Source organism: Tyto alba, unplaced genomic scaffold (genome assembly GCF_018691265.1).
Source record: "Tyto alba isolate M040663 unplaced genomic scaffold, T.alba_DEE_v4.0 Super-Scaffold_30, whole genome shotgun sequence".
Taxonomy (NCBI): domain Eukaryota; kingdom Metazoa; phylum Chordata; class Aves; order Strigiformes; family Tytonidae; genus Tyto; species Tyto alba.
In genome coordinates, this window is record NW_024881305.1 from 2,662,614 (window position 1) to 2,683,311 (window position 20,698).

Genomic DNA, 20,698 nt, shown 5'->3' on the forward strand with positions numbered 1-20,698 from the left:
CTCCTCGATAACGCCTTGCCCAACAGCGGCCAATGGCGGCGCTCTCCCCGGCCGGGCCCAAGATGGCGCCGCCGGGGGCTGCGGGCGGGCGGCGGTGAGGCGGTCTGCGGGGGGGCCGCTGCCTTCCTCCGCGCTCCGCTGCCGCGCCGCGGGGCCGGCCGGCCGGTGGGCTTGCTTGCTCGCTGGCTGGCCGGCCGGGCCCGCCCCTCCCTTCCGCTATGGCGGCCGAGAGCGGCAGGCAGTTCTGGAAGCGGAGCGCCAAGCTGCCGGGCAGGTGAGCGACGGGCCCGGCCCGGCCCGGCCGGGACCGGCCCCCCCCCCCCCCCCCCCCCCCCCATATTCCCATGAAGGGGTGCAAGGGCCGCAGTCTCCCTTCTCAGCTGGGGGGGCGTTGGGTAGGTCAGCTGGAGCAGTCTATCTGCCTTGGGAAGGGGCTGTCAGGGGCACCCTCTCTGGCTGTGGGGCTGGGGGTCCTGGGGTACCCCCTTGCAAGGGTGTGGGGGCCCAGGGGTACCCCCCTGCAAAGGTGTGGGGTACCACGGGTATCTTCCCTGGCTGGGGGCCCCGGGGTTTGCCCCTGCAATAAGGGGGGATGCCAGGGGCACCCCAGGCTACGAGGCAGGGGAATTTTGCTGGAGGAAGTCCCCTTGTATAAGGGACAAGGGTAGCGCCAGGATCTTATCTGTAGGGCAGGGTGGGGTCTGTGGGGGCCCCTGTGTGCACCTTCTGCCCCATGGGAAGCAGGGTGGAGGGGGTCAGGGCCTTGAAGGCCTCCCTGGGGTGGCCTCGGAGCCAGGGCTGTACCATCCTCCTTTCCACAGATATTGAAGAAACTTCATCCCTTCCTGAAGCGTTTAGAGATGTCACCTTGCGTGACAGCAACTCTGTCCCAAACAGGTGCCCCTGCCAATGCACATGCCCCCCCACTGTCCTCTCCTCTGCGGGGTGTCACTCCTGGCCCACCTCTAATAGGAGGGACCGTGGGGGCCTCTCTTTGTGCACCTCTTCTGCTTCAGTTCCTCTGGATGTGACGACCCAGTTCCTGTCAAGACACCTGCACTTACCCAGGGATGGGAGAAACAAGTGAAATGTCCGATTCCAGTGGTGTTTAGGATGAAGAGGCTGGAGGTGATGAAGGAGATGCTCCCTACAAGGCCTTGGGAGCAAGGCTTCTATGGGGAGAGGGCACCCAAATCTCTCACAAGTGTTGGTCCTGTCTGGTGCTCTTCGTGTTTGCTCTCATTTACCTTATCTGAACCCTGCCCTTCCCCTCCTGGTGTGCAGATGCAGTCTGAAATGCTTAGTTGGCTCTAAATCCTGCTAGGCCAGTTAAATCTCTCTTTCTAATGTGCTTTCACTCGGTTCTTTGTCGCTGCACCAGCTCCCTCAGGTTGGCAGGATAATCCGGACCTGTGGCAAGCAAAGAGAAAGCAATGAGCACTACGTGTTCCTCCTCTTCTGCTCTTGGGGGAAGAAAATGTTGTGCTCTCCCTGGGTCATTTTGTCTCCTGATTGCTCCCATCCCTTACCCAGAGGTCACAGTCGTGCTCCCAGCTGGTGGTCTAAGACAGCATCTCTCTTCTGCAGTGAGTGACTTTGAGCTTCAGCTTGGAAAGCTCAAACCAGGTGAACCGGTCTGGGAGGCAGCCGGTCCTGCCTAGACAATACACTCCAATGTCAAGTTTTTGGCAAAGTTCTCCCCTGCTCCTAACTGGCTGCTTGGCAAATATCCTGCTGTCCAGGAGGCTTGCTACCACCTCGAAATACCCTGCGTGCCAGTCGTTTCCAGGGACAGTACCGACAGGTTTTGGGCAACACAGACATGAAGGATGAAGGTGGGACGGGTTGCATCCGTGGTCACTAGATTTGAAGCTCCTTTTCTTCTTTTTTGTCTGAGCTTTGAGAGATTATTCCTGTACAGATTCTTGGCTCTCTCCTTTCTTTGCCCTGACAAGCTGGCAGAAGGAGGATTTGGAGACTGTTAGCTTCTTTTCTGTGACACTTTGTGCATTTGATCACTTAGTTGTATTAGCCTTTAGTTGGTGCTTTTCCCCTGCAGATTTAAGGTGGCAGAACTAGTAAGTGTTGTTTCATGCTCCCCGTACTGCCCCATGGTTTTTCCATTGGGAATTCTCGGCCCAGTAATTTTCTGGGGATGCGCTGACAGGTTGGTCTGGTGTGTTATCCTGTGCCATGGGTTGTTTTATTTCCTGCTCTTTAGAGAGATGGGCAGCCAGGCCCTGGTGAGTGGTATGTAAATGCTGTTTTAAAGGTGTAGAAACAGAATCTGCTAGGAATAAATATGTTCTGTGTCCAAAGTGGCACTGAGGTTTCATGGATAAGCTTTCTGCTGCAGTGTCAATAACCCACACCCTGTGATGATCTCCTCATGAGTGGTGTAACGCAGATACCACAGCCGTTGTACCAGACGCTGTCAGTCACCCGTTGTGCCAGACACTGAACATACGGGTAACCAGAAATGCCTGTCCTAAAGAGACTAAACTGAGACAGAAGAGGGGACTCACCCAGTCAGTTTGGGAGCACAGCATCAACTGAGGTCTTAGCTCCTGACCCAGTGGTGTGTTTGCTGAGAGGTAGTGCCTGCACTGCGCTTTGTGGCCGTGCAAAAGTCAGGTAAAAACAGCTTCAGACGGGGAGTTAAGCTTAGAGACAGCAGACTTATCTAGCCAAGGTGCATCAGGGAAAACCAGACAAGAGTGAGTAAATAAAGTTACTGAGCATCACTTGGTAGTATCACTCCCCTGCCTCAATTTTCTCAGCTTTAGAAGTAGGATGTGATAATGCACCTTGGTGTGGAGCTGTAGGATCTGCTAGGAGTCAGCTGCAAGGACGTGAGCTAAAGGTGTGGGATGAGACATCGAGGGTACCACGGATACTACGGTGCAAATTTGCTGTCTGACAGTTGCGCAAGTGCTCGTGTATCTTAGAAGTCACCTGTTGCACAACTTGGAGCATTTGCACGCCTCCTGTTGCACCCCCTGCACGGGTGGATGGGGCAGAGAATCAGCAAAGATGGGACAAACACGGGGAGAACCTTCTTCATGCAGCAGTTTGAGCTCACTGATGCAGGATGGTGGTGTTCAGCCCTGCCTCTGTAGCCTGCTGGAAATGAGACTGTCATTTTCAGCCGCCTGTGTGGGAGCGCAGGCTGATGGGCTGTGCAATTAGATCAGCTTGGGATGCTTTGTTTGAGGGAGCCTGGGTTCAAATTCTTTAAAAAGAGCTGCTTGGGAGGTGGGACCCTCTGCCATTGTGTCGGCAGTTAGCCAGAGGAGGCACTGGCCAGTTGCTTCAGAGCCTCAGGAAAGGATTTCCTCACCCAGAGCTGGCTGCCACATCCCCTCCCCTATCTCTAACTCGCATCGTTCATTTGGCTTGTGAAGCTCAGGCCTTTGCACGTGAATTCAAAACGGTCACCCAGCAGCAGCGTGTGGGTCCCTGCGCAGAGCGGAGCAGTGTTGTGACTGCTGTCACGAAACGGTGCGAGCTCGGCGCTGGGTATCGGCCGACTCCTCTTCTGCAAGGAGCTGCCATGAGTCACTGGGAAGCAGCATTGATCTGAAGGGGTTGTTTTTCTTACTCCTGATAATCTGCTTGCTATGCCCACCCACGGGGGTGCCTCTGCTTAATAGCTGTCCTGACTCCTAGATGCTAATTAGTCAGCAAACTCTTTCCTAGGCTTGATCGCTCGTGGGTAAACACAGTGAGCCTTTTCAGCGCTTCCAGCCCCGAGGGGCGGCCGCTGCAGCAGCGAGCCCACCCCTCGCTGGGCTTCACCACCAGGATCTTTCTGTGCTGTGTTGTTTCCAGCCTCTGCCCTGGATCTCTGCATCTCTCCCCTGCCAGCTGGGCCTGTTGCTGCCGCCTCCCCAACATCAACTGGTTTCCAGCACGCTTTCCAGCTGCACCAGGCTGCCAGCCCCCCTCCTACACAGCTGGGCTCTGCTCGTTTTACTGCCGGGCACCATCTGCAGCTCCTGGAAACCAGGCCAGCTCTGTTGACCCAAGAGGAGCCTGTCCCTTGTGTGCCAGATCTGAATGAGCCCGTCTCCACAGTGGGATGCGGGACCATCCTGTGTACCAGGGGATGGGGAGGACTTGTTTTCCAGAGATGGTTTTTCAAGGTGGGGTGGTTGTGAATAGTTAGCGCAATTGAGGTAATAATTCAGGATCCCTGTCATGTGTCCAGAGCCTGTAAAACTAGTGATGAGCACTCATCTAATAGCTCTTCTCTGAGGTGATGCTCCCCATATAGTGCCTGCAGCCCTCGGGCTCCCTGTCTCACTGGTCCCATTCCATGGGGAAGGGAGCTGAGGGACTGAGATGGGGTGACTCATTTCAGGCCACATAGGAAGTAGTTGATTAAGCTGAGATCTGGACCCGAGTCAGACTGTGTACTGTACTAGAGGCTGCTTTGCTGTAGTGTTGGCTATGAGCCTGAGGGACTGCATGGGGTTCAAACCCTCAAGTGTGTTGCAGAGGAGCCCCAGTGTCACTGGCGAGAGTCCTTCCCTGTCCCACAGGGCTCAGAAGCGTGAATTCCCAAACCTGGAAATCCCCTTGATGGAAAAGAGAATGAACATCAGTGTGTAAGGCAGGGGGACTGAGACACACAATCACTCGGAGTGAATGGGTGGTGCAGAAAAGAGCAGATCTCAAATCCCAGCTCAGACTGGAGAGTTAAAACAAGGCTTCTCTTTGCTGCTGCAAAGAACAACTCTTCAGCTGAATGTGGCACTTTGGGTCTAAGGGTTTGAAGACAGAAGGTTATTGAAGTTGCTTTTGTTCTGTATTCAGCTCCCGACGACAGGGAAGAAGTGTGACCTCAGTCTAGGCTGAGGAGATTATTCACAGGTGCTCTGTGACTTCTTGCATTGGCTTTTTTTATCTTTTCCCTTTCTGCAGCATTCAACCTGTCTATGGAGCACAGCATCCTCCGCTGGATCCCCGGCTCACCAAAAAGTAAGTGTTTATCTTCTGGAGACGCAGGCCATGAGGCTTTGCAGGTTTTTGTCTCAGTCCTGCGGTAGGTAGCGATCTCCAGCATCCTCTGGCACTGTGATGTTCCAGCAGAGAAGGGCAGCAGTGTTGTGCAGTGCTGTCTTGAGCTCTGTGGAAGCTTGCAGGGAAAGCTTATCTGCTGGTGCCCTTTATGGCCAGAAATCCATATCGTACCAGCCACATCAAAGGAGACAGGAGTGTATTTTAGCAATGGTGTCTGAGCCCTCTGCTCCCTTTTGAAGACAGAAGAATTAAGGGAAGGGGAAGTAAAGCTGCCTGGCAGCTGTTGGGCTGGAAAACCGCAGCACCCTTCCTGGCAGGAAAAGGCTGATCTGAACTGCCTCCTTGTCTCTATCTCGTGCTGTGTAGCGGTGAAGGTTCCCCCTTTTCTGTGACGCTTCAGGTGGTGGACTTTGACTCCTGTAGCTTAAGGGTAAATGCAAAGGCTCCTCCTGTGCCTGAGAAAAGCACCAGGCTGGTCTGTCTGCTGGGAGCTGTCACAGCTGTATCAGGAGTATCCACGAGCGCAGACTGTCTCCGTCTAGCTTCTGACATGCCTCTCCCCAGGTCGCAAGATTTCTTGGGTGTCAATCTACCAGTTTTCTCTAGAGTGGGGAGAGGCAGAGCTGGAGGAGTCTTATGTCTCTCCCCGTTGCCCTTCTGAGCTGGGACTCCTGGCACCTCTCCAGCTGCCTGCTGGCACTGTGGCCTCCGTGCCCTGCCATCATACCAGCGCAGGCTTTGTCTCCCAGCAGCGGGCAGCCCAGAGAGACTTAAGACATTCCTTGGGTTTGGGAGGAGGAATGGGGCAACTGGAAGAAGGGACTGGCTGATTGGAGTGGGGACGTAGGGAGTTGTCTGACAGCATTGCTCTGACACTGTTTCTCTCTGGCTCCCAGCTTCATCAAGGACCGAACCAAGGCCAACGCGCTGCCTATGAAAAGCAAGAAGGCCTCCAGCTTTCACGAGTTTGCCCGCAACACCAGTGATGCCTGGGACATTGGTGATGATGAAGATGAGGACTTCTCTTCTTCCTCTTCTTCTTTGCAAACTCTGAACTCTAAAGTGGCCAAGGCCACGGCAGCCCAAGTTCTGGAGAACCACAGCAAGCTGCGGGCAAAACCTGAGCGGGCCCAGTCCGCTCTCAGCGACATGCCCACCAACTGCAAGGTCATCAAGTCCAGCAGCGAGGCTCAGCTCTCCAGGACATCTGGTAAGAGCCGTCTTCAGGAGCAGCCTCCTGCTCTGCTGCTCTCCTGATTGACTGCTGAACTCAGCCTCTTGCCGCTACTCGCATGTTACGGGCGAGAGGCTGTGACACAGCCCGTAAGCTCAGCAGGGGCTTTCACCTCCTTGTAGTATCCTGTACTCCAAGGAGGCATTTTCAGAGGCCTGGCCTTAATGCTTCAGTCTCCTCTGTTGCTCAATATCCTGCATACAGGCATGTCAGTCGCAGAGGTTCTGGGTGCTAAGAAATTTTGGAAATTTAAGTCCTTGCTCGGGGTTTCTCTCACTGCGTGATTTGTGGCCCACTGCACTGCTCTTAATAAAGGTCTGGATGAGGTCTGGTTGACCCTGGGTCGAAACAGCTTGGGCAGAGAACTGGGCAGCATCAGTCCCTGCTCACCCTCCCTTGTTGCAGGCAGAAGGCTGCCTGTGCTGCATAAGTAACCCAGCAGGTGGCATTGACAGCCCGTCGCCTCCTCTCTGCACTTGCAATTAGCTTGATCGTTATTTAGATCAGTGGTGAGCAGAATGGATCTATCTGAAGGTCAGTTCTTGTAGGATTCCCACAGCTCCTTCTGCCTCATCTCCTGTGTCCGTCTGCCCATGGCTTCCCACGTGAAGAGGCAAGTCTGATCCACTGGCAGTCAGGTGTCTGGATGCAGGAGGCAGGAAGGAAAGGAGAAATGGCAGGGAAATGCTGGAAGAGCCACAACAGATGCCTGTGAACCAGCTGATCTGTGGGAGTGGGCCAGTGATGCCCTGTTTGCTGGGGCTGCGGGAGAGAGGGGTTATCTCTGCAGTGGCAGGTCTCTGACAGTGGCCAGAAGAACGAGGTAGGGTTGGAGAGGTGCAGTCTCCTTCCCCCACCTCACTGCAGCACCTGCTCCCTGCAGAGGAGGCCTGTGTGCGGACCCCCCTTCAGAAGCAGCAGTCCCTTCCCCTTCGGCCCGTCATTCCACTCGTCGCCCGAATCTCTGACCAAAATGCTTCGGGTGCTCCCCCCATGACAGTGAGGGAGAAAACCCGCCTGGAGAAGTTTCGGCAGCTCCTTTCCAGCCACAACACGGACCTGGGTGAGTGTGGCAAAATGGGGGTGCCTGCGGGTGGGAAGGGGGAGGCAGAGGGGGCCTGCCGGCGGCTTCAGGTTGCAATCAGGTCTGCTCCAGTGTGGATAAAATGACTACCTGCAGTTGCTCCAAGTGGGATAGCTGCACAGACTGCTCTGCTGGCAGATGGTTATGTCTTCCACCAGCTGCCTGTCCGTTTCCAGTCTTTCTCCATCTCACAAATGATGGTTGTGATCGCTGGGGACTGTTGGTCTCCATGTGAGAACTGAGGCTCCGGAGGATTGGGGCCCCTGCAGCCCCACCAGTCCTGTGCTCGGACTGAGCTGAAAAAGTCTCTGCTTCCCTTGCTGCAGACCCACATCCCCAGTCATTGCTAATGTGGAGCCTTCCTGGAGGCTCAGTGTCTCCAGAGCCTGCAGGAGCAGACTGGGCTTTCCTCTCCTTCTAGGTATAGTGGTGCCTGGACGTGCCTAGGATCTAATCCATTGCCACCACTGTCCGTTTGCAGATGAGCTGAGGAAATGCAGCTGGCCTGGTGTGCCCAGAGAGGTCCGGCCCGTGACGTGGCGTCTCCTCTCAGTGAGTACTTGGAGCTGTGACGCAGGAGTCTGGGGGGAATGTGCTGAACCAGGGACGTGCACTCCTAGACCTTCATGTGTCCCATAACCAGGTTTGCTCATGTTGTATCTGTGCCCAGCCTACGGGTGAGCTGTGGGGTTTTTTTTGGTCGGGGGTGTGATTGCTACATCCTTTCAGGATAAAGCCCAGACTGGTGCTGGGAATGTGTGGTTCCCTCTGGGAAACTGAATTCCATGAAGTTGAGCTGCTCCAACATCAGTAAAGACATCAGGGGTTAGGAAACTCAAATCCCATGAAGTCTCTTTCCCCAGCTCTTGAGTCTCTGAGCCTGATGCTTCTGGCAGGATTTCAGGGGATGGTTTGTGGTCAGGGAAGAGGGTCTGCCCTGACACAGGTTTTCCTGCCACAGGGTTATCTCCCCGCAAACATGGAGAGGAGAAAGCTGACTTTGCAGCGCAAGCGGGAGGAGTACTTCGGCTTCATCCAGCAGTATTATGATTCCCGGAATGAAGAACACCATCAAGACACCTACCGACAGGTACGAGCCCTCTGCCTGTTGCCTGACTTTCTGCCTTGGTTATATCCCTTTCCTCCCTCTTGCTGCTGCTTGTCCATGTGATTGAGGTCATGCTAGGACTTCTTCTAGCTGTAGCTATCAGGAGTCTTCTGCTTGGGGCAGGGCACCATGTTTCTGTCTGTTTTCTTATAGGTATTAGTTTAAGCCTTCCCTAAATTGATCTAATAACTAGATTTCAGACCCCAGCTCTGGGCACTTACCCACACTTGAGTAGAGAAGACTGGAGATAAAACTGTGGATGATTTTTCTTGGTGCAGCCATCATCTGTAGCCCTCCTTGTGCTTGCCAGCAAGTGCAGCTCTCCCCTGGGGGGACACTGAGGGGTGGATTCCCCTCTGTTAGCCTGTTGATGTGTTACTGTGCCCCTGGAAAGCGCAGCTGGTGTGTGTAACCCACTCGTATCTTCCAGATCCACATCGACATTCCAAGGACCAACCCACTCATCCCCCTCTTCCAGCAGCCGCTCGTCCAGGAGGTAAGGAGGAGAGAAGCTCCTGCCCCACATTTTCCATGGGGGGTGTGTGTGGAGTTAGACCAGCTACTGCCACTAGTGAGTTAGCTTTGCAAGGAAACTTCCCTGGCTGACAGCTCCTGATGAAAATACCTGCTGAAACTGTTCAGTCTTGTCCTGTCTTTCTGAAAGACATCGGACTTGGAGCTCAGGGGTTATGAGATCAGCTCGTTTGTGGCCAGATGTAGCTAAGAGTTGGTAAGAGACCTGAAGCTTTAGTTCTGAGACCAATTTAAGGAATGTGAACCAGAACAGGAGATCAATTGTGTTTTGCTATGAAACCTCTTTTGTGTGAAGCAGTGTGTGAGAAACCTTGGCAGGGATGGGTTTGAGAGGTGGCCAGGAGGTGTGAGCATCTGTCCTCTTCAGAAACAACCTTGGGGTGTGTGTGTGTGCTGTGTCAGAGCATCGTGTCCCAGGGCTGGGGCAGTCTGGAAATAACACACTGGTTGCTGGGAACTATCCCGACCTGTGATGTTTTGCTGGGAGCACGCTGCTGATAACAGCCTTAGCTTTCCACATGATGCTCAGCAAGGCGTGCTGCTCTGCTAATAAGTAGCACTGTCCTAGGGGTGGAAGGGTCTTAGGCCACCTGGATCTTGAAAAGTTGGGTCTGCACTTCTTCAAATGGAGGCTTTGAGGAGGAGCCTGGGCTGCCTTGTTCTCTGAAGTGTGGGCTGACCTGTGTGGGGGTTCTGTATCATGCAGGAGTCTCTCCTAGGACTTGCACGCTTCTTATCTTACCCGTATTGCTGCAGAAAAGCCTGTTAGCGCATGATCTCCGCTCCCTCAGCTTAGCTGTTACGCTTTTCTGCCTCTCCTTTGTGCACGGCTAATGCAGGTACCTGCTTTCCCTCATTCTTCCCTAGATCTTTGAAAGAATCCTGTTTATCTGGGCCATTCGACACCCAGCCAGCGGCTATGTGCAGGGAATCAATGACCTGGTCACTCCGTTCTTTGTTGTGTTCCTCTCTGAGTATGTTGGTAAGTGACTTTTGCTGTTTGAAGCATGGTGCTGGCTCTGGACCGCAGTGTTTGAAATAGTGTGAAGCGCTGGCATCAGAAAAGCTTGCCTTTCTGGAGGGGATGATGTGTTCTTCCTTCAGCACCGGGCTGGAGATGCATCTTGACCTCTTACTGTATCTGTGCTGCCTGGTTGAATTTACTTCAGTTTCATAACCGTGCTGAGCTCCACGGAAGTTGAAGTGCTAAGGCTGGATTTGCATTTGAATGTACTTAACAACCTTACAGCTTAGAGGAGAATGGGGTCTTTTAGGTGCTGAGGGAGTTTAGGCAAAGCCTTGATATACAGAGTTGGGGGAGGGGAAGGTCTTGCTCTCAAAGCTTGAGCTTGCAGCTAGTTCTTACTCTAGGAGGATTGAGTGAAGTATAAAGAGACCCTGCTGAGAATGTAAAATAAACTATTTAAATAAAGATTCCTGTCCCGTGCTGCTGATACAGGTGTGTTTCTCAAGCTGAGAGTTTTAGCAAGCAAGCTGACATCTCCCTGCTGCTTTTGGCTTTTTTGTTAGACAGTTGCTTTTAGACGGAGATCAAGGCATTTCCACCCATAGCATTTTTATTATTTCTCCAGCTCTAGCTGCGTTTTGGGGTTGACGTTAATGCTGGGATGTAGTAATCCCTATGCCTAAAGGCTCTTAGTTTTCACTCTAAGTAGAAGAAAAAAAAGAATTTATAAAACTGTTAGTAATAGGGAAATCCTGTTGAACAAATATTTTTAAGGTCTGATCAAAAGTTTGGTGAAGTCTGTGGAAGCCTTCCACTATCTAGCTGAGGCTTTGGAAGCTGGTAGTGATCTGCTGCTTCTGAGGGTGTTGTGAAGAGGTAAGCCACCTCAGTTTCCACTGTGGTAGCCGGTGTGGTCAGGATTGATCCCTAGGAAGTGCTGTTGCTCCTCGTGGCCTGAAGGAGAAGGCATAAAATGTGGCTCTGCTACCAGCTGGAGGGAATTCCCTTTCCTGGGAGGTCAAGAGCCTCTTGGGTCAGATCTGAGCCGGTTCCCTTTGAGCGGCTTCTCCTGTGCCTTATTGCTTTAGCGGCACTGATGGCGCTTAGTCTTGGCAGAGGCTGATTGCTCAGGATCAGTTTATTGGGTTAGAAGCAGAGCTGTGCACAGTGCAAGATCTGTGCAAGAAGGGAGCTGGTCTGAAGCATCAAGAGCTGCCCGTGGGTACCTGGTGTGGCTTCTTGCAGTCCTCTACCATGTTGGGTGTCGGGGCTCAAGTCTCTCTGCATGTGGCTGCGGAGTTCATGCTGCGTTAGACTTGTCCACCTCTTGCTGGGGTCATGCTTCTCACCATCTTCCAGGGCTGTTTTCACCCCTGACTGCACTCTGAATGTGACTTTCCTGTTTCCAGCTATCTCTGAAACTTGTGTCGGAGGAAAAAGCCCTCCGTGTGAGACCTGTTGAGTTGAATTTGGCCAAGCAATACCATGCACCCTCTTCTGTCCCCAGACCCTGGGATTCAAAGCCAGCCTTTAGGTCACAAGCTGTCTCGATGGCTACCTGCTCCCTGGTCTGGCTGTGTAGCAGTCAGAGTTTAAGGACAAGATCAGTAATTTCCTTGAATGTAAGTGGGAAAGAACTGGCAGTGCTCAGTGCCATGTAGCCCCTTCTGCAACAGGATTTCAGTCTCTGGTTTGGAGCATTGGCTCTTTCCTACAGCTGCCTTTGCTGGCAGGCCCCTGAAGAGCTGGTGCAGGGCAGGTCTGAAGGCTCTCTCAGTTGGATCACTAATTCTCAGGATCCCGAGATCAACCAAGTCTACACTGCACCCGAGTCCTTGCAGCAGGAGAATCAAAAGAGGCCTTGCACAGTTTGATAATCTTTGTGCAGTATGTGCCAAGGGACAACTCGCCTTTCTGTGGGGAATCTCTTGGTCAAAGGAAATTCTACTTGTATTCTTCAATCTCTATCCCCCTTGGAACAGGAGACAATCTGTGTGGCTCAGGCAGCCCTTGCCCACAGAGTCACCAAGGGCTCGTACACCTGAGGGTCACCTGAGGGTGCTTCCACATTCAAAGGTGTGTGCATGACTGGCCTGGAAAAGTTTCCCTCGCCTTTCCTTGAAAGCTGGCTCTGGGAAATTGGCACCAGCACTGGCTCCATCCTGAAACCTCTTGGGTTTGCTGCCCCTGCTCTCCTTTCGGAGCGGGTGTTTTGTTGACTGCAAGATGTTAGAAGGGACCCACTGTGCTGCCAGCTGGCTCCTCGGCTCAGCTGCCCACCGTCTTCCCCGGGATGTTTGTGTCAGAGCTTTTGAAGGGCTTGTCTCAGCAGGACCGTTGCAGCTCTCCAGGGACCGTGGGGGTGTGTGTGTGGGGAGGGTGGGGGTGTGATTCAGAGCTGACAGGCAGAGGTGGGAGTTCACAAGCTGTTGACTTTGATTAGCTGTGCAGCACAAGGTCAGGCTGACACCCTGGTCTTCTTCTGTTCAATCTAGTGGCTTCTCATAAAGCAGTTTCACCTCCAATAATGGGCTGGTTGCCGTCTCTACGTTCATTGTAGACTTCTAACCCATCATCCCCTGCTTTGGGCAGGCGTTGCATTTGCAGACAACAAATCAACTTTTCTACAGATCAATTAAAAATCCCTCCTTGGTGCTCATCAGCTGATTAATGTGTCTGGTTGATAGTGTCTCCATTCTCCATTATATATCAGTTACTAGATCAAGGCCTAAAACATCCCTCAGGGCTTGTCTGGCTTCCCACCAAGGGCTAGAATGTGTCCACGGGGAAAAGGTGGGTGGTTTGGATAGGGGATGGTCTGTAGCTTATCAAGCACATTCAGGGAACAATTTGACAGCTTCCTTTCATTGAAGTTGATGTGAGCAATGAACTGTCAGTCAGCAGTAACCCAGCAAACTCCCAGACCCTTGTGTGCAGAGGGGTTAAGCACAGCTTGCTCAAGGTAGTAGTTAGAGCAGTTTGGCCGTACTGCCGCGTCTTTGACTTGATGCCTTTCCATCCTGGCTCTAGAGGTGTGGGGAGGGAAGGGTGTATGCTTCTATGGGTCCTGAAGGACCAGTGAGTGAAACACATTCACAGGAAGCTATTTCTTCTAACTGCCCTGGGATGCTTTGGGAACTGGACAGCCCCATTATTAACCCGCATTTCCCTAGCCTGACTGAAAGGCTTCCCCCTTCTTTCCGAGAAATGCCTTGAATCCAGTGTGTGTGCCCCTTTGGCTCCAAAAAATACCACCTAGGCTGAAGCAGGGAGGAGCAGCTCTTCCCCAGGGCTTCCAGTCCCCGTGTCTGAACTCCTCTGCCCCATTCTCCAGTGCCAGCTGGGACCAGTTGCTTTTCCTCTACTTTGCACCCAGTCTGGATGCAAAACTCCTCCTCCTTCCAGGTGGTGGGCAGGCTGCCGTGAGCCCTTGGCTGACGGAATAGATTTAACTGCTGTGGCTTCCCCTTTCCCTCAGCGTGGCAAGCACCTTCCCCTGTGATGCTTTACTTGCCTGCTGCATGAACAGGGCTGCCTTGGCTATTTGGCAGCAAGCACGGGCACTTTGGGCCCCTGCCACTGCCAGCTCCATAGCTGGAGCTGTTCCTCCTCCCAGCTGGCCGATGGCTTCTGCCGCAGACTGCTGAGCACTGCTTGTTTTCAGCCGGTGCCGCTGTCAGGAAGAGCTCGAGGGAGGTGTCGAGGCTGCAGGAGCAGCTGAGCCTGCTGTTGCTGCTCCAGCTGGGATGGACGCAGGCTGCCAGCGCCGCTGGGGAGGCAGAGCTGAGCGGTGAGGGTAGAGAGAGGCAGTCTGGCGTCCGAGGAATCGGGGCACCTGCCAGAAGAAACGGCGTGCCCCTTTTTCTGGGTGACCAGAGAGGGCCCAGCAAGCACAGGGCTGCTGAGCTGCCAGTCCTGCTAAAACTGCCTCCCAGCTCAGGGCCTGCAGCCCCTCTCGAGTCACTCCCAGCTCTCCTGGCTTGTGTTTTCATTTAAAATGGCAGTGACAGAGCTTGGACATGAGCTCAGCGTCCCCAGGTAGTGACAGTGCTGGCCCCTGCACCCTCTCCCAGTGCTCTCTGCCCATCTCGGCGTCTGACACTGCTTTCATCCCTCATTCAAGGCCTTGCATAAGGGGTTGTCCTGGGTTTGGGACCCGTTTGGCGTTTCACCAAGTGTGCAGAGGGGGAGCGGTGCCATGGAAAGTATTGGTCTTGCTCGCTCCTAACTGGCTTTGTTACTAAAACCTAATCATGGCTAAATTAAGACTCTGTTTCCCTGTAAGCAGGAGCAGAAGTGGAGCTCGGATGAAGGGGAGGAGAGCCTTGTGCCTGGGTGTTACTAGTCACACTGCCTGACCCAGCTTGCCCTGAACTCTGCCTTTGCCCTGGACCTGGTGCTGGCTGCACGCCGTGCAGACTTGCCCGTTACTGTGCAGAGCTGTGAGCTGAGGCTGGGTTTAGCTGCTCTCCAGGCATCTAGTCCTGCACTGAGCCCCAGCTGCCAGAATATGGGGAGTCATTAAAGCTGCCCTATGGAAAGCAGGGATGTGGGGGGCTGGAGCCCTGGCTCCTCTGATCTGCTCCAAGCTATGTCCTGCCTGGCATTTGAGGCAGGGGTTCAGGTGGGACTGTGATGTCCCTTCTCCTGTGTCTGCCCTGAGCTCTGTCAAAAATGTCACTCACAGGAACTTTGCTTTCCCCAGCTGCCCCTGGGCACCTTGTGACGCTGCTGGCAGTGTCCTGGCTGCCTCTAGCTCAGCTGCAGGTGACTGTCACCACGCTGCTGGCTCCTTTTCAGTCCCTGTCAGAGCCATATGTTGAGTATCTCCCTCCTTTTCACACGGTGTCTCTAATGATGCCACTGAGCAGATGTTTGTGCTGTGCCACACACTCCAGAGACCTGGGATTTTTTTTTTTTTTTTTTTTCAAAGCTTCTTGCAATGTGTGTTGGCTCGTGCTGGGGATCTCCTGCTACTGTATTGCTTTGACACTGGGGTGCTGGCAGGGTTGCTCCTCTTGTCCCTATACCAGTGTGAGCAGCAGGGTGTTCCCCATCACCCGGGCAGGTCACCACATCCCCATCTCCCTCTCGGGCCTCATGCCTGGGGCTGCACGGGGAGATCTGCATGAGGCTCAACCCTGCATGGCTGAGCATGCCTCTCCCACCAGTCCTGGCCATACACGTGTGGCCCTGTCCTACTCTTTTGCGTGCCCATCCTCCTTACTCAGTTGTCTAGGGAAGGAGATGGGTATTAATCAGATTTTGCCTGCATTTCTCATTGCCTGAAACCGGCAGTTTTGGCTGATGACCTGCAGCTGGAAAGCAGCTTTGCTGCTCTTTCTGCAGCACAAGGTTGCCACATTAATGCAGGGTTAAGCCCATGCTTGTCCCTAAAGCTCCCGGTGGCAGTTTGCTCCGGAGCTGAGCTCCTGCCCCAGAGGTGGGAGCAGCGTTGGAGTTGCTGGCTCTGCACTTCTCATCCTCCCGTGGGCAGGGTCTGCGAGCGTCGGTTTTCAGAGCACTGGCAGCCTGTGACAGCTGCCCTGCGGCGTACCTGAGCCAAGAGGGTGGCCCGGCTCCAGCCCCGAGCCCCCTCCTGTCCCTCTCTTGCTCTTTTCCAAGCAAGATCAAAGATGCTTGTTAGGGTTTCTGAGCCTCTGGGTTTGGAAATGGGTCAGTTTAGCTCTGGGATCTGTTGATCTGATTTAGCGGCGTGACAGGCACTCTCCTCCTGAGGAGAAAAGCCGCTGGGTCAGCCAAGCCAGGAGGGCCAGCCCTGTGTCTCCTGACTGTCCATTCCCTAGCTTCCACTCCCTTCCCGTGCCTGTTGCCTTCTACAGCCTCCAGGTTAAGGTGGGCCTGGCCTGCAGCAGGCGATCTCTGCTCCAAACTCAGCCAGCATCACCACTCTCCCACCTTCTGGGCATCTGATCTCTCCCGTGACCTTCCTGGGGGTCCGTAAGCCCATTTAAAAGCAAGGGCAGCCTTTTGTACTCTGAGTACCCTCTGGGGACAGAGCTGCCACTAACCTTTGTGCTCTCAGACCCCCTAGTCCACTGGATTTGAAAAACAAGCTTGCACAAATCTCTGCTTCCCCTGCAGCAAGGCTCTTCCGTGCATGGGGCTGCTTCTGTTTGCTGGAGCTCTCCTGTCAGCCGGACTTGAGGAGGAGGAAAAGCTCTGTGAAGCTGAGCGGTGTCTCTGTCGTGTGGCCACGCTGCCAGGCTCTGTGCTGGATATAACTCGGCCTTTTTGCTCTCTAGGAAGATGTTTGTGCGCTCTTGGGTCCTTGCAGCTGTGCCCGAGAGTCCTGCTCTCCCGCAGTGGTTTCTGAGGCTTTGGCAGTTCTTCCTCGGGGGTCCTCAGAGTCAGCAGCCACTTTTTGGGTGCCTCTGTTGTGTTGCAGCCCTGGGATGGTGCTGATGAATGCGGCTGGGAGTGGGAACTGAGCTCCCTTGTGCTGCCCCAGGCCAAGGGCAGCGTTTCCTTCCCTGGTTTCTGGCTGCAGTGAGGGATTCCCAGTTCTCCCTGTGGTGCTGCCAGCGACTTGCTGTCACCCAGGGCGGGATGCGCTCCAGCAAGAGGAGCCCCGTATGCCGGGAGCTTTGTCCATGCACAGCCCTCGCCCCAGAGGGACGACAGCAGCAGCAGCCCTGTGGGAGCCCTCCCACGGTCCCCTGAGTGGCTGGGCTGGGTTTGGATCGTGGCTGCTGAGTCTTTTGGGGTCCTTCTGCCTTTTGCCTGGCTTGGAGAAGTAGGTCAGCACATGGGTGCTGTGCTCTGCGCCAGGCAGGCCACTCGCATCACGCAGGGAGCCTTGTAGTGCCTCTTGCCCTGCCTTGGCTTGATAAAGCCCCTCGGTGTGTCCCGTGAGCCTCCTGATGCTCTTCCCTCCCTGTTTTGCAGAGGAGGACGTGGAGAACTTTGATGTGACGAACCTGTCGCAGGATGTTTTACGGAGCATCGAAGCCGATAGCTTCTGGTGCATGAGCAAGCTGCTGGACGGGATACAGGTGAGCCTCTGGGGCCACGAGGTTTCTCTCCCCTTGCTGGGGTAGCAGTGCAGTCACCTCCTCTCTGTGTCTGGGCAAGCGCTCTGCACGTCCTAGCATTAGGGGGATTTTCCTACTTCTCTGAGCTAAATCTGTGGGTAAAATCCTGGGGAAATAAGACGCTGTGGCTGTCCAACCGGCGCTGTCCTGACTAGGGACTTCACAGCAGGCAGATGATGGTGCTCGTGGTGATCTCGGCTCCCTGGGGATCTGGTTTTGCTCATTCCTAGCTGTCGTTAGAGCTGCTGCTTCTGACTCGTGGCCTCTCCCCACAGGATAACTACACTTTTGCACAGCCAGGGATCCAGAAGAAAGTCAAAGCCCTTGAGGAGCTCGTCAGCCGGATCGATGGTAGGTGACAGAGGGATCTGAGCAGGTTGGAGGCTCTTTTGTCACAACATCAGGAGGCCTCTGCAAGGGTAGGAGGTGGACAACTTGCATATAACATATATGGAAGCAGGGCAGGGTAATATCAGCCACAAACTCCCTGGGGACAGGGTTTTTCTGTCCAGGTAGCACAGGGTGAGGAGTTGGAGGCGTTTGGGAGAACAAGGACTCAGCCTGAAAGCGCGTGAAAGCCGGCGCGTTGGGGGGCAGCGCCGTGTGCGGGAGCTGGGGCACCCTGGTCGCCAGGTGTGTAAGTGAAATGTGCTGTTTCAGAGCAGGTACATAATCACTTTAGGAAGTACGAGGTCGAATACCTGCAGTTTGCCTTTCGCTGGATGAACAATCTGCTTATGAGGGAGCTGCCTCTTCGCTGCACCATCCGCCTCTGGGACACCTACCAGGTACGCAGGCTCCCGCTGCCTTCCCTGCTTGGCTGGTCACTGTGGGACCAGTTCCCTGTGCGCGGCGGGATGGAGATCTGGCGGCACCGTGCAGCTGGGGAGGTGAGGGAAGGAAAGCACTGTGGCCCTGGGACATTTGTAGGCAGTTGGGTGGTGGGTGGCCCAGCCAGACGTCTGTGCCCGGGGAAGCCGTGACCCAGCTGAGCTGCAGGAGCTGACGCAGAGATTTGCTGCCCGCAGTCGGAGCCAGAAGGATTCTCACATTTCCACCTGTACGTCTGCGCTGCCTTCTTGATCAAGTGGCGGAAGGAGATCCTAGACGAGGAAGACTTCCAAGTAAGTCTTTGGGGCTGGGGGTAATTCCCTGGGGGGAGAGGGGAGGGAATGGCTTTGGTTGGGAGCCCACCATGGACACGGTCAACCATCATCTCAAAGCTAGCTCTGAGATCATCCAGTCTCAGGATCTTTGCCTAAAAGTACCTTCTGAGCCTCAGGGCTCAGGGCAGAACCGAGCTGTTGGGCAGCTCTTCCCTGGGCTCGAGCTTTGATCATGGTAAGTCCCTTTGTGTTTGCCTTCTGGTGTCCAGCTGTAACGCTGTGGGAGCATCTCAAGAGGTTCGGGGGCGCCTGAGGTGCTTCACTGATTCGGATCCAGATGCACGAGCACATCTCAGTGCTGCCTCTGAGCCCTTGGGACCTGCGAGTGAGGTGAACGAAAGTTCCTGAGTGCTGCTGCCGCTGGTTGTGCCGGCCCCGAGCCTGCTCTGGATCTTTGCCCTGCCTCCAGCCACCCCAAACTAAGCACCTCCCCCCTCTTTCAGGGCCTTCTGATGTTGTTACAAAACCTGCCCACGATACACTGGGGTAACGAAGAAATTGGACTCCTGCTCGCAGAAGCCTACAGACTCAAGTACATGTTTGCAGATGCCCCCAACCATTACCGCCGATAGGTGCCAGGACGCGACTCCCTCCTCCCCTCTCCCCCCTGCCCACCCCCTCGTCCTGGCCCGATCCGATCACTGTGGCATTTTTGTCGTCCCAAGTCCTCGGACACTCCAGCCGGGAGCTGCTCCTCGCTGTACAAAGCTCACAGCAACTCTTGTCTTAACTCCTCTTAACGTGTGCCTGTCTGCCACTCCGCGCGCCTGGATGTGCCACTCCAACGACCGTCAGTATTTCACGCCGTGCTGGTGGCTCGAGCCAGGGAGAGAGGCTTGAAGGGACTCGAGGTGGGGGGGTGGGATACGGGGGGACAGTTCGACAGATAAACTGAGCCGAGGACGAAGCCCTCCTGTCCTCTCCTCCCTCTGCCCTGGGCTTGTCCGGCTGGGACCACCTCGGCTTCGCTGCCTCGTGTTAACCTGCCACCATCTGCTCCCTTCTCTCTCTGACACCGTTCGCTCCAACTCCCAGATGAAAATGCCTTATCAGAGACCCGCCTGGCTGGAAAATCCTTCCCCGCTCCCAGGGCGGCAGGGCAAGAAGTTTCTCTCAGGGCCGAGCTTCGCTCCGAGGGTCCGGAGACCCCCAAGCACTTTGCGGGTTCGCGAGAGAGCCCCTCGCGCCTGCCCTCTCTCCTTCTCTCCATCCTCTGCGCCTCCCTCTCCCCCAGGGCAGCGGGGTGGGCACACACACACACACACACACACACACACACACACACACACGACCACTCCACCCACGCGCGGTTTGAACGATGCGCGTCAGCTTGACGGGACTTTTGGGGACTGATGTGCTGTCGGTACAGCCCCCCCACCCCCACCCCGGCCCGAGGGGGAGGCCTGGGGAGGGGGGGCTGGTAGGGGAGCAGCATCTCCCAAACCCCCCCTTGCAAAGCCCCCGCTCCTCCGAGGCGTTCTGTGTATATTGTGTTCTTGTGTATATGGGTCAAAGATGTACTATATAAGTCTTCTGTTTGTAGCAGATAATGATTTTATATTTATAACGTGCACCCCTTGTTCTTCCCCACCCTCTCCACGCCTGGGAAGGACGCCCGGGTACGGCGTCGTAGGGCTTTGGACCCCTCCGGAGGTGGGGGACCTTTCAGAGCCACGGGTATTTCTGCCCCAACGTGTTTTTGCAGTGTTGGATCTGCCGGGAAGAGGTGCGACAGAAACACGGATCTCAAGGCTTCTCCTGCAAAGAGGATTTGGGCGTTTAAAGGAGATGGGAGCTCCCGGCGGGAAGCGGGGGAGAGCTGTGTCGAGGAAACAGGGTATCCGAGTGCTGCAGGACTCTCCGGGGAGGAAGGATCCTGGATCTGGGGCCATCCTCCCCGGGCCGGGCTGGCCTCGCCGCCCTCTGCTTTTAAATCAAACCGATTGTGGATGTTTTAAGGGGCTGTTTTCTTCCCGCGGGCAGGCGCCATCCGCGTGGTGCCAAGGGCTGGATGCGGGAGGGCGAGGGGCCCCCCCGGTCCCTCCCGCGGGGCGACGGGGGCTGCCCCGGCGGGGCGCGGGGGTTCCTTATCGCTCCGCTTGCCCTTGCTGTTCCCGGGGGGAAAAGGCAGCAGCGAGCTGCGAGGCCGGGGCCAAGCATGTGAAAGGCAGAGCCTTGTTGCCAATAAAACTCCAAACAGTGTCTCAAGAAACCGCTTTCCTGACCTGGAGTTGTTTTTCTCAGGCATTTGGACTTTATTTCTGTGTGTGCCTTTTGTTGTTTTCTCTGACACACATACGTGGCGGTCCTTAGTTTAACATGGATTAAAAAAAAAAAAGAAGTAACAAAACCCAAAACCAACAACGGAGCTGTGTGGTCTGGCAAGTGTTTGCAGTGGGGATGGGGAGGGGGGGGAGGTGAGTCCTTGTTTGGCCTCATGAGGGGCTTTAGGCATGTCACCTACCCCCCCATACCTTTGTGCCTCAGTTTTCCCACCTGTATAATGGGAAGATTCTCCTCTTTGT

At 54.9% G+C, this 20,698-nt stretch overlaps 1 protein-coding gene across 3 annotated transcripts; it reads left to right on the plus strand.

The window, feature by feature from the left end:
- On the plus strand, nucleotides 1–20,385 carry TBC1D22B (TBC1 domain family member 22B). Of its 3 annotated transcripts, none has more exons than XM_042800029.1 (13): nucleotides 1–274; nucleotides 4,927–4,983; nucleotides 5,922–6,235; nucleotides 7,143–7,322; nucleotides 7,825–7,895; nucleotides 8,305–8,433; nucleotides 8,882–8,947; nucleotides 9,853–9,967; nucleotides 16,862–16,968; nucleotides 17,283–17,358; nucleotides 17,668–17,795; nucleotides 18,036–18,131; nucleotides 18,617–20,385. In XM_042800029.1, exons 1-13 carry the CDS (start codon nucleotides 219–221, stop codon nucleotides 18,743–18,745), a joined length of 1,524 nt encoding a protein of 507 aa, XP_042655963.1. In that variant the 5' UTR covers nucleotides 1–218; the 3' UTR covers nucleotides 18,746–20,385. The 3 variants fall into 3 exon arrangements, with proteins under 3 accessions (XP_042655963.1, XP_032840060.1, XP_009961592.2); XM_032984169.2 differs by lacking the exon at nucleotides 1–274 and adding an exon at nucleotides 781–1,128; XM_009963290.3 differs by lacking the exon at nucleotides 1–274 and adding an exon at nucleotides 3,476–4,145.
- The last annotated feature ends 313 nt before the right edge of the window (nucleotides 20,386–20,698 follow it).

Coding starts and splice junctions, on each gene's coding strand:
- TBC1D22B (XM_009963290.3), top strand. CDS start 4,060: ATGAGCCCGTCTCCACAGTGGGATGCGGGACCATCCTGTGTACCAGGG. Junction 7,323..7,824: donor CAGCCACAACACGGACCTGG/GTGAGTGTGGCA, acceptor GTCCGTTTGCAG/ATGAGCTGAGGAAATGCAGC. Junction 17,796..18,035: donor GCCTCTGGGACACCTACCAG/GTACGCAGGCTC, acceptor TGCTGCCCGCAG/TCGGAGCCAGAAGGATTCTC.